The following is a 12,624-nucleotide window of genomic DNA, read 5'->3' as shown; positions in this document are numbered from 1 at the left end:
GGAAGAAATTTCACCAGGTGAAAAGACAACAGGGGCAGAGGAGGGTAAGAATGAGCCAGAAAGACTCTCAACTCAGGACAGAAGGTCAGGTTTGAAAGGGACAACAGGAGCTCCTCTTTCCCCTCTGCCCATTCCACATTTGAATCCTCCTATAGTTTTTCTGACAGGGCGCCTTTTAGGCTCTGCTTGCACCAGCTCCAGTGATGGGGAGCTCACTCCCCTAGGTGCCAGCTGTTCTAACTCTTAACAGCTCTGACCACTGCTCAGGAAGGTCACCGTCACTTTGGGCTGGCCAATACAGAACACTGTAAGCCCTCTTCCAACCGGTAGCCCTGGGGACTCCCATCTCCACATTTATGGTTCCTTTTCTCCAGGCCAAGCATTTCTAGGTCCTTCAGTTGCTGCCCTGGGAATGGGGTTTCAAACTGCCCTATCAATCTGACCTTGAAAAATGCGGGGGTGTCTTTGTGTCTCTCACAGGGTGGGGTCCAGGACCAATAACAACAGCCCAGAGAGTCATCCAGCCTCACAACAGTCCTGTTAGGGTCAGGGCTGGAGTTCCTGGGGGTCTGTTTTCAAAGCCTGTGCTCTTTGTACCCATCACTGAGCTGAATGAGATCAGCGGTGACTAAACATCCTAGTTCTGTTTACACAGGCCGCGGTGAAGTCTGATGTCCCCTTGGGCAAGAGTTCCCCAGTGCTCCTGAATCACGTACAGAGGCTGCCTTCCGCACGCCGACTGGATGGGGGGCCGAAATCTGGGCCTGGCCTAGCACTGGCTTGTGGCAGTGTCACACAGCTTGATATTTTCCATTTCCAGGAGTCCCACTGGCCGATGGGGTCCAGATGTAATGGACCTGCCGGGTTCTTTGCAAGCCCACTACACGTGGCCTTTTTCTTGGTGGTCTTGTCCACTGGCTGGACCCTTATACACTCTAAAGTGTATAAAGAGCCCTGGCCGGCTCTTCTATGATCCCTCTGAGACCTGTCAACCACTTTTAAATCGGATGGGCAACTCTTCCCAGGATCGAGACACTGCCCCCTATTTGATCAGGTATAATTAAGTCTTTGGCCGGAGACTTTTGTCATGGAACAACTCAGACCTTGAGACCCCTGGACATAGTGGTTTGTGCAGTTCAACTCACTGCCACGCGGGGGGCCAGACCTCGGTCCAGGTTGGCAACCCTTCCTCAGCCTCACCACTTCTGCCTTATGCCCCCTTCCCTCTGACTCACTGAGGAGTCCGTGCCATGTAGGCCCTGGCAAAGCTCTCCAAGTTATAACGCCTATCCAGAAGAGGGGTTCCCTTCCTCAAGCTGTAGAACACAGCCTCGTAGGAGCGCAGGTCACGGGAGCCTGGCAGAAGAGAGAAGATTTACTTACACTTACAGGTTGACTTTTTGGCACATCATAAACACCTTCCTTCTTTTGGCTGGTGGGAACCTATGGAAAAATCAAATTCGACACAGTCAAAACACTTTGATACTCCACTTTCAGAGAACAAAGCCATCACGCTTCAACTTCAAGCTGGCTTAAGTGTGTGTGAGAATGGCCTCTGAGGACCGAGGGTCCCAAATCAAAGGGGCTTCCGCAAGTGTAGAAGCAGGAGGCCAGGCTCCTTCCCTGAGGAAAGCTGGATGAGGGAGGAGTGTGCGAGTCACTTAAATGAGTGCAGGGTGTCTCTGCCATCGGGCTCCTCACGGAATCACAGGACAGGAGGCTGCAGGGACCTCAGAGGTCATGTGGTGGAAAAAATAATCCTCATTTCGCCAAAGACAGAAATGAGCCTCAGAGAGGTGCTCTGACTTGTCCCAAGTGATTAAAATTAGTTTGCAGCTGAGTTTAAGCTGAGAGTCAGGTTATTTACAATATAGCAAACATCAAGGTCTCAGCATAAAGAACGGCTTCTGCTGGGATCATGGACAAGCCGTCTGATATTTACCCAAAGTGTCTTCCAAGAAAAGGGACCGTTAATGGCAGGGAAAGCGCAAGACAAGAGTCGAGAAAATTCCAATTGTTTTTTAATATGTATCTGTATTTTCTTTCCTCCCTCTCTCCTCGTACTCCTCCATCTGGTCTTATCGGGCCACTTGGTAACTGTCACACCCTGAACAGGCCACAGCCCCTCGGAGCGTCACGATCCTAAAATGGGTGTTACTGGCTCTGCTTCTGATTTGGGTTACTGTGGGAATCCAACGACAAAGTAGACAGTAAATACAGACGATTAGGAGCTGTGATACTGTGAAGTGTTAGAATGAGAGCTTCTTTTATTGCTGACACATCGTATAAATAAGGATCAGCATGTATTTTATAATATTAACAACAGTAGATAGGTTGAACGCTTTTCTAATGGGCCAGTCAGGGTGTTACCCTGAAACATTCCGGATTGAGAGCAATCATGTGTGCTTCCCAGGAACTAGCACAGTGTAGCTCCTACCCCCATCTGAGGCATCAGCCTGCAGTGGTCTTCTGTCTGCTAATCTGTGTTTCTTTTCACCAGACTGGGAGCTCTTTAAGAGCAGGCACAGTGCCCAACGCTCAGTAGGCATCTGGTAGATGTCTGCTGCGTAAATGTTTCATAAGAAATGTGGGGAACAGTGAAGGAGAAGAAAAAGTGTCTTTTAGGCTTGGACCAGCTAACTATACCATTAACAAGAAGGAAGAATTTGGGCTCATTCCTCGAGACCCTGTGCTATTTCCACACTCATCAACTTAGATTAAAATCCTTCTAACAATCCTAAGAGCTCGGTATTAGAATCTTCACTTTTAGGTGGTGAAAAACTGAGGCTCAGAGATGTCAGGGAAACTTTTCCAAAGCTTTAAAGCTAGTTAAGCGGTGAGATTCAAACCCAGCTCTCTCTGGCTACCGGACAAAACATTTATTACTAACAGCCCGAACTGACATTGACAGGGCACTTCCTAGGTGCCAGCCACTGTTCTGAGTGTTTACATGTATTTGCATGCAGTCCTCAAGACAAGTCAGTCGGGTAAGGATGACAACTGTCACAATGTTGCAGAGGAGGAAAATGAAGCCCAGAGAGCATCCTGCAGGTAAGCGGGGTGGCTAGAGCTGGAGTTCCGGCAGTTCGTGTTTTAACTACTACGCGGTATAGACAGTTGCACCCCACCCCTGGTCCCACCATTCCCTAGCTGTTTTTGATTGCACCCTTTTCTCTGACATCACATTCTACACTTGCAGAAGGTTGTGCACGTTCCTGCAGAAAACGGGAGGTCCATGGCGGAGCACGGACCATGCAGAAAGATGCGCTTCCTGAGCTGCTCTCGCAAACCCTAGTTTGCAGGTAGCCAATGACGAATGTAATTTCTTTGCTCCCGATAACTCAGCTCCCTCTAAAAGGAATCCTCTAAGAATGCCTACGGAGTCCTTGTTAACAAGGGCCAATAAATTACCAGCCCGCACTTGTATTTTTACTGGCTCACCCTTTCCTGAGCGACACGAACAGCATTTCTGTTCCTCGTAATTCACTGCTCACTATGGGCACTTAGCAAGTTGAACCGCAGCTGACTCTCAATTATCCCTGCAAATGGAGGAGAAGCGGCAGGATGGATAAACCCAAACTGTGCATAATTGAAAAAGCTTTGCTACTTGGTTCTCCCATGGGTGACATATCAATCTGCCTGTTTGTCCTTAAAGATTTATGTCGGGCAGGATACATTCTTGGGAGCCCTGCCTGGCTCTCTACCTGGTTGGAGCCTTCCTCTAGACTCTTGTAAGCTCTGGTACATTCTTCCACTAAAAAATAAAAGTGGCCAAGAACCTACTATGTATCAGGCTTTGTGGTTTGCCGGGGACAGTGATGGCAAACAAGCTGGATAAGGCCCTGAGTGAATGGAGCTCCTTGTTTTACTGGGAGGAGTTGAGAAAGTAATTGGGTTACTCACACGAGTGTCAAAAGTGCTTTATCTTATATAGGAGCTATCAACCCACACTGCAGCTGCCCATGAGCCTGTGCAGCGCAGGGCAGGCATTTTGCTAACCTGTTCCTCATCCCGTAAATACTGGTTACACAGGAAATGTTTAAGCACTGAACATTTACCATGTATGTGCTAAGGGCAGAAGTGTTTAAGGGACAAAGACCAGAATGTGCCTCGTGTGCTGGTTCTCACCCCTGCCTGGCTGGTCCACTCTGCCCGCAGACCATTTCAATAATAGGACGTGTAGAGTGATGACAGTTCTCAACCAAAAGGAAGCGGGAGATCTGTTTAAATTTATTTTTTAATGTTTATTTATTTTTGAGACAGAGCATGAACAGGGGAGGAGCAGATAGAGAGGGAGACACAGAATCGGAAACAGACTCCAGGCTCTGAGCTGTCAGCACAGAGCCCGACGCGGGGCTCGAACTCACAGACCGTGAGATCATGACCTGAGCCGAAGTCGGACGCTTAACCGACCGAGCCACCCAAGCGCCCCAGGAAGCGGGAGATCTGGTTCCTAATCCTGGCTCCGCCACAGGCTGTGAGTCCTCAGAGGGCCCCTCTGTCCTCTGAGCCTCCGTTTTCTCATGTAGCTGTGGTGGGCAGGCCAGGGGGTGCCTAGACACGCGTTGAGGGTGGGGACCACGCTGTGGTCTATCACATCCCCGTGTGCCTGGCACACACTAGGTGCTCCATACACAATTGCTTCTTGAAGAAAGGAGTTAATAGATGTCAAACTACTGTAAAAGCTATACATTAAGCACTATATGTACAGAAGACATTTTAGCTCAGTGACATACTAATAGTGTTAGAGAGGCAGTTTCAGGGTTGAGTGACATCGGAGCAGAGAGTTATCATTTTAAAATAACAATACTTGACACCTCACGGGCGATTAAAAATGATTTTCAAACCAAAGGACTCAGAGAATGTCTGTGTGGAAAGCCGCAATCTTGCCCGTGTGTTAACGTTAACGTACTAAAGAATTACCAGGTTTACAGCTGAGGCTCTGGCCTTGGGCGCAGCACTCAAACTGGAGGACTTGATTTTCTTCCATTTAAAACGATAGCCATCATAGCTGTGCTTATCTTACTGAGTTACTGCAAGGGTCAAAATCAGGTGAGGTGTAAAAAACCCTTGTACTGCAAGGTTCTGTGTTGCTTTAGAAAGATGACTGATAACTTTTTCTGATGCGCGCAAAAAGAAAGACAATTACTATTATTAATCCGGTTTGGAAAATGAGACTACTGATCCTCAAAGAGAGGTTCCACTTACTCAAGAGTCTCTCCCTCCCTCATGCCGGAGTTATAAATAGCAAAGTCAAGTGAGGCTGCAACTTTCCGCTAGGCTCTCTGACAAGATGAGGCGACCAAGTCATGTTCTGCTTCACTTAAGATAACATCATAAGACCTCGTGAACAGCATCTGATACTGACAAAGTTCTCAGGAAGTAGAGGAACTAACATTTACACAGAACCTACTACGTACCAAGAGCTTTACACCTTCACATCACTTCTAGAGGCAGATAATGCAGCATTCCTAATTTTATAGCCTGGGAGACCGGGATACAGAAGTTATGCACTTGATCCAAGGCCACAAAACGGCTAAAGGATTAGGCCCCAGGTCTGTCTGCCTCATTCTTCATTCTGGAAAGCAGGGGATGGGATTAAAATCTGAGACTACCCTGGGCCAAGCCGAAGACTTGGAGATACTGTAGTCTCCTCAGGATGAATAGCTGTGGAATAATCAGAGGCCCTCAAAACACAAAGAAGAGTGCGGCTCCCTAATCACAGCTCCTTAAAAGCTCAGCTTTATCTTTGGGCCCAAGAGCTTATCTTGTGTTGAGCAAATTGAGGCCCAGCTGACTGGCAAAGCAAGAGAGGAGAAGAGAGGGTGATAAAATATTCATTCCCTTAAACGGTACCTTCCTGCTAATGATGGACAGCCGGAAAGATCCGGAGGTCACAACTGTTAAAACAAGTGTGATTTTTAGATAGTGACTTGGAGCCTATGCAGAATCTAATCGTGAAACTCTGCATCAGGATATTCCGGCTGAGAAGAGCCCGGGGATTCATGCATTTACCGGGGTCAGAGAGACTTGGCTGGGAGTGGGAGTTCTGCCTCTTGGAGCTCTGTGACCTTGGGCAAGACATCTTATCTGTGTGAGCCTCAGGGTTCCATCTGTAAGGTGGGAATGAGGGTTCAAGCCACACAATCTTGTTGTGAGAGATAAGATATTGCATGTAAACCCCATTCATGGAGCCCTCAATAAATGTTACCCCTCTCCCCTCCCCGCCCCCCCCTCACAATTTCTAAGAGTCTTGTTGCCCTGTAAAGCAAGCGAACATGTTTCTCTAAAGAATCGCTGTCCTCTGATAGGCACTAGCTGCAAAAGGCAGCAAAGGACCTCGCCTAAGAGACTCTTCAGTCTTAATCGCTCAGTTTACAGGTGAGTAAACTGAGGCTCAGAGAAGGAAAAGAACTTGAGTTGGTACTTGGACCAGGATTCCGAATCCACACACTGTGTGACTCAGGATGAAGCCTCTTCTCTACATCCTTCACACGAACTTGCTTCATTCTCATGCCAACGTGTGAGTTACAGGGAAACTAGTCCCCTATCTTACCACTGGGGAAACTGAGGCTCATAGAGGGCAAGTGTCTTGCACACTACCACTCAGCCAAAGATAGTTGGTGACACAGCCAGAACTGGAACCCAGTTCTCTGCTCACCTCAACCAGTTCTTCCCACACACAGGATGTCCCACACCCCCAGCCGTCCCCCATGGGGGCCTGCAGGTGCCACTAACTACTGCTTGGCTGGGATTCAGAAACTTTGCACTGAAAAGCCCCATTTTGTCTTACAAGGTGCTTTTTCTTCAGGGGATGACTGGTTAATGGTTTCTTTTGGCCTCATATTCAGACACCACAATGTTGTAATAATTTAAAATCTGAGGGGGGCCAGGGTGGCTCAGTCGGTTGGGCATCCAACTTTGGCTCAGGTCATGATCTCATGGTCCGTGAGTTCGAGCCCCGCGTTGGGCTCTGTGCTGACAGCTCAGAGCCTGGAGCCTGTTTCAGATTCTGTGTCTCCCTCTCTCTCTGCCCCTGCCTGCTCACACTCTGTCTCTGTCTCTCAAGAAGTGAATAAACATTAAAAATCAATCAATCAATCAAAATAAAATCTGAGAACAAAAATGTAAGTTTTCCATTTAAAGACAGAAACTGTGTGAGTGGACTTTAAACAAGACTTCAGAGCACAACCTTACACTTGCATCCAATCTAGACAGATCCAGGGGAGAGAAACACGATGATCACTCCATGGGCCTGGTTTACACTGAGCTACTGGTAGAGCTGATGTTATACTTTGGTCATTTACAATTCTGTGCATTTGACGGAAACTGAAAATCTGTTTTACTTTCATTACATAAGTAATGCGTGCCCAAGGCAGAATAGCAGACCACATAACTGAGTGAGTTAAGGAAATTAAAATCACTTATTAAATACATTAAATTTTTTCCCCTTCTTCCATGATGTTTATATTTCAAATTAAGGCTGAATTTCTAATTAGTGACAAATTGGATGCTGTCATATTTATCTGATGTGTGGCTATGGTGCAGTTTCTCTAACTCTGATGGGCAAGCAAGGGGGAGGTCCGGTGAGTTGTGCCTTCACTCACGTGGGGTCTGATCGCTGCTCTAAATGGCTGCACAGCCCCCGGGAAGTTACTCAGCTTCTCTGGGCCTCAGTTCCCCCTCATAAAAGTGGGATTAGATACCTACTTTATAGCATGTGCGCGAGAATGGAGTGAGTCAAAATGTGTGTGTGGGGTTTTTCACAGAAGCAGACACTGAAGAATATTAATTTACCTTCCCTTCAGGAGGGGTAAGACTTGGAGCTGTACTTTCTTTTATTCAGTTAATATTTCCAGTGCTGTGTTCCGAAGGTGTTTGCTTTGGAGTTTGTCCTTCATTTTCAGTAGTGCTTTTAAAAGAAATGTGATGAACACATTCTTTTGAGAAGCGAAGGACCCTTCTGTATCATGGACAACAACCCTCCAATGGGTTACTTTACTAAAATGGAATGTCTGATTCTTGAGTCAACTGAACATAGTTAAGATCCATTAACAATTAAAACAACGCACTCAACTGGCCATTAAGCATTTCCACAGCAAGGTGTGAAAACTTCTGGTCAGTTGGTAAACGCCAACCACATGAAGTTGTCTTCCATGAGCCTGAATGACAGAAAGAGCTATGTGACCATGAGAAGGGAGCGCCCTCGGTTCTGCAGACCCTTCAGAGCATTTACTGGTATCGGTGCAATGGTAAGAGAGAGAAGCGATTTTATACCTGATAAATGTTTTCTTCCGTTTCGGGATCACGGATTGGCTCGTGTCCAGCCTCAAACACAATGTACTATTACGGAGCGGCCAGAGAGGAAAGGTCAGAGGGGAAGGAGAGAGAGGAAAAAAAAGGCATTTGGAATTCAGGATACAAATCTCAGTGAGCATTAAAGAAACAGTCACAACAGAAAATACCCTCAAGAGACAAGTGGATTACAGAAACACTACGGGTGCCTTGCACACCTCTGCCTTTTCTTACAAAAACGGCAAGGGTCTGATGGTCAGTGGTAGAGGAGTGATTGCACAGGCCCCTGCACATCTTTGGGGAGATGTAACTTCTTCATTCAATGGCATTTTATCTCAGTAAGGTCTGCAAGTGCTTCATTACTGAGTGGGAATGACATCTCCTGGGAACATCTGGGATCCCAACTTCATAATCTGGGTGACATCTGCTGCCCACCTTTGCTTCCCTAAAGCTCCTAACTCAGCTTTGAAGTGCTCAGAAACCCCAAACCTCCACATCCCATAAATAGCACCTTATTTTACATTCTTAAATACTGAAACTCAATTTCTTTTCCCCTGTGCACGTTTCAGACTTTAAAGGACTGAGCCATTTGAAATAGGGCAATATTCTTCATTCCCTGTGAGCCAGTTGGCCAGGGCAGAGCTCACATTCTAGACAAATCCTCGCCCTCAGCATTCTATAGCCAGGGCATGCCGTTAGGCGTATCTTTGGCTTTTTTTGGTCACATATGCTAGAAACCTCTACTTTGTGTTACTCATATTATATTACTCATTTTATCCATACGGTTTTATTTTTGTCATAGCTGTACCAGCTTTTTGTGTGGAAACAGATATGTGTGACACACACACATAACTCGTAAGTTTCAGGTTTTCTTTTATGTCCTGCAAGTTCATTTTCTCACTCTTTTCTCTCCTTGGGAGTAAGTACGAGTGGGCTGGGGTTGGTGGTGGGAGGCATCCTCTTCCCTTTTCTCTGCATCTGTTTGTACACAGCACACACTTGGATCCAAGGGAAGCCATCTCTCTAGCCACACCTGGGCTGCGAGCTTGAGAGTCCAGGGATAGTTACTACCTGGGACATCTCTAGGATCTCCCTTACTCTCCTCCCAACAGCCCCTATGGCACGATCCAGACAATCAGAGGGGCCAGAGAGATCTCTCCCCACAGGCTTCCCAAAGCTTACAGACTGCCCTTTGGGCTTGCGCTCAAATGTCACCCAAACTCACTCCCCATCCCCGGTTCCTAACTCAGAGAAGCCTCCACACGAACTTGGAATATACAAGAGACTCCTGAAAACATCCAGTTCTGAGAATCAAACTTTTACAGATAGTGGAGGGGGTTGGGGCAGGGGCAGGAAGGAGGAAACCTATCTCAAGATCCCATGTTATGGATGCCAGCCAAACTTCTGTTCATTTTTTATGGAAATTCACTCCTGGAGAGGCTGGCAGCCCGCACCCTTGGAAATAATCTCTGTCCCTTCTCCAGGCTCTGCCGTCAGGGGATTCTTCAGGGCTCTGACAAAGTGTCTGTAGCACAGGCCTCGCCATTCCTGACCCTAAAACCCCGATGGGTTTCAGAAATTACCTGGTATACAGGATCTTCAACATCCTCTTCCAAAATTGTCTACAGCAGAGCGAGTGAAGGGAGGTTGAAAAGCAGAAGATATAAAGGAAGAGGTGTGAGATTGTGTTCAGAAATCACAGGACAGTACAGAAACCAGCTCTGGGTAGGACAGGCTGCTGGGTCATTTTAGGGAGAAAACACACAGGAAAAAAAAAAAAAAAGGAAAAGAAAACTCTTGCAGCCACCCCCACCCCCACTATCAACAACAGCAAAAACAATTGCATTTCTTCTGTTCTCCTGCCCAGAAATCTTCCTCGGGATTCAAGATTTCACTTTCTCTCACATGTTCAGGATTTCAGAGAATAAAAGATCATCTCTAATGGCTTGCGCTCGGTGCCTGAAATTTACACGGGAACCTTTCATCTTTGTTTATTTCTACTTGGCAGCGGGAGGACAGGACCTGACTGTCAGTTTTCACATCTGTTTATCTGAAGTCCTAGTCTTCCCTGGTACTCGGGTAAATTCACAGGTATACCTGATACACAGCTTGTTCACACTGCTTATCCTTTTGTGCCTTTTTTTCCAATTCTTCTCGTTGCTTCAATTCATAAATCAGTTGAAAGAGATCTCTCAAGTCCAGAATAACAGGTTCAGCCTGGAGTAGAAGGTGGGATGAAGCGCATTAGTAAGGGAATGGTATAAAGGCAGAAGCAGCCCGGCCCACTTTTGCCTTTGCCTGGTACAACCCGCAGCCCTTCCTTTTCCTATTAAACTGAGAGCATTCCGTCTTTAATTAATTCTACCTTGTTTATATTGGTTTAGCAAATTGCATCTAGGCTAAAGTTCATTTCTTCGACTAATTATATTTGCAAATTCATAATAATCATAAGCATAAAAGGCACTGCTTTTATTTATTAGTAATTCTAAATACAATAAAATTAGGGTAGGCCTTATGCAAAACAGCTATTTGTTTTCTCTTATTTTCTTTTTAAATGAGGCTATGAACACAAGCAAACTTATTTGTGTAGTGTGCCTCCATCCAGCTTAATCAGAAAGGAAAATAATTAGTCATTACGAAATACCCATTAGGGAGAAACACGACCGGATGGGCTGGAGCAAGCTTCCTTGCTCCGAGGCTATCTGAGCATCAGCATCGCTCCGTCTTACATCAGAGGCGGCCTTCAAACACCAACAGCGTGACTGCACGTGCTGTCCCCTAAAGCTACCAGGAAAGGCGCCCTCCTTGGATGGGGATACTCACCGCCTGGGCTGTTTTTATGGCGACAAATCTGTGATTCCCTTCCTTCCCACAAACGTATCCAAAGGCCCGGTGGTCTGTGATGTCCTTTGCAATGTAGGAAATTTCATGAACAGCATGATGATGCTGAAGGGCCTATCAGAGACAAAAGGAAGAACATATTTCATGGGACTTTCCCTTCGAGCTGTTGATCAATAAGAGATGCGTTTCAGCTACGTGTGAACAGGCCCGAAGGGCTTTGGAAAAGCTGTTGGGTCCAGATGGAAGGAAAAAAGAGCTGCGCCTGCCCTTGAGGGGTGGAGGCTTTCCTCCATGGTCTTAGTGCTGTGACCAGGCACACAAACAGGACTGCTCATATGCTGAATGAGCGTCTGTGGCCGTGGCTTCCATTAAGCTTGCCAGGGCCAGTCAGTCTAGTTCAAGGTGCAGGCTTCTGCGACAGCTCTCTTTGTGACACAGCCCCGTTGAAGTTCCGGCTTGATATTTAATACATTTCCATCCCCAGGGCCTCTGCTTGCCGTGGTGGAAAAGTACAGGGAGTACCGTTCAGTGTCACAGAACTATGCACTTGTATGGTTACAACCCTTATTTGACCGATGGTGATAGAGTGTCTCGGGGAACAACACCTTCTTCTATCTTGTCCAGAGTCACCATCTGGGCTAGAGGTAGATGCCCTTAGTTCTCAGGCTCTTCCTGGGCTGGTCCCTCTGTTTGCCATGCCCATTCTTCTACCCATTTGCCTGAGTCCTCCTATTCCCTTTCAAAAGGACATTTGAGGGGCGCCTGGATGGCTCCGTTGGTTAAGTGTCCAACTCTTGGTTTTGGCTCAGGTCATGAGGTCATGGTTTTGTGGGTTCGAGCCCCCGGTTGGGATCTGTGCTGCCAGCTTGGGATTTCCTCTCTCTCTCTCTCTTGCTTTCGTTAGCAATCTGCCCCTCCCCCACTCGCACTGTGTCTCTCTCTCTCAAAATAAATAAATAAACGTAAAAAAAAAAAAAAGACATTTGAATAGCACCACCTCTGTGAAATCTTCCCTGAATGAGGCTTGCTTTTCCTCCTCTGCAGAAATAATTCCATAGAACTTCGGTCTCTACTGATACGGCAATTCCTAATGGAGTCCTCACACACAGCTCCCTGGGTTCTTGCTTTCCAGACCTTCCTACTCTGATATATTTACCTGGCTCCTTGTCTGTCTTCACAGGATCCATCTTCCTTAACTCTGTCTTCCTAGAACCTTGTGCTATGTTTGACCCATAGTTCCTGAACTCAAGTAAATCAGGATAGTTGATCAGTAATTTGGTAATCTTTTGAAGCTGATCTTCCCACCTTTATTATCTAAGCTTCAACAAATAATGCTTGCCATCCTATTGGTGATGGCCATCTGTAGGACCATTTTCCTATATTAAACCTACTCAAAGCAACACTTAGTACTCTGTGTAAAGGCTTGCGCAGGTAGCTGGGCATTATATGATATGCTTAAAGTCCTTATAAGGGGCCTTTTCATTAAAT

General features: G+C 46.6%; 1 protein-coding gene across 4 annotated transcripts in view; it reads right to left on the bottom strand.

The window, feature by feature from the left end:
- DAB1 (DAB adaptor protein 1) overlaps window positions 1-12,624 on the bottom strand; it is a 268,176-nt gene that overhangs the window by 43,563 nt on the left and 211,989 nt on the right. For 2 of the 4 annotated variants that reach the window (XM_047085084.1, XM_047085081.1), the window contains exons 4-8: window positions 11,119-11,250; window positions 10,393-10,512; window positions 9,879-9,917; window positions 8,278-8,343; window positions 1,384-1,443 (exon numbers count right to left, since the gene is read on the bottom strand). In XM_047085084.1, coding sequence (XP_046941040.1) covers window positions 1,384-1,443; window positions 8,278-8,343; window positions 9,879-9,917; window positions 10,393-10,512; window positions 11,119-11,250 — 417 coding nt within the window. The remainder of the gene's footprint in view (window positions 1-1,383; window positions 1,444-8,277; window positions 8,344-9,878; window positions 9,918-10,392; window positions 10,513-11,118; window positions 11,251-12,624) is intronic. The other 2 variants (XM_047085082.1, XM_047085083.1) reach the window with 2 other exon arrangements.

The sequence above is a fragment of the Lynx rufus genome, unplaced genomic scaffold (genome assembly GCF_022079265.1).
Source record: "Lynx rufus isolate CCGP_SWC_20201006 ecotype Redwood Valley unplaced genomic scaffold, mLynRuf1.p SCAF_2, whole genome shotgun sequence".
Classification (NCBI taxonomy): domain Eukaryota; kingdom Metazoa; phylum Chordata; class Mammalia; order Carnivora; family Felidae; genus Lynx; species Lynx rufus.
The sequence above is the reverse complement of the archived record's forward strand: the minus strand, read 5'-3'. Positions and strand labels throughout refer to the sequence as shown.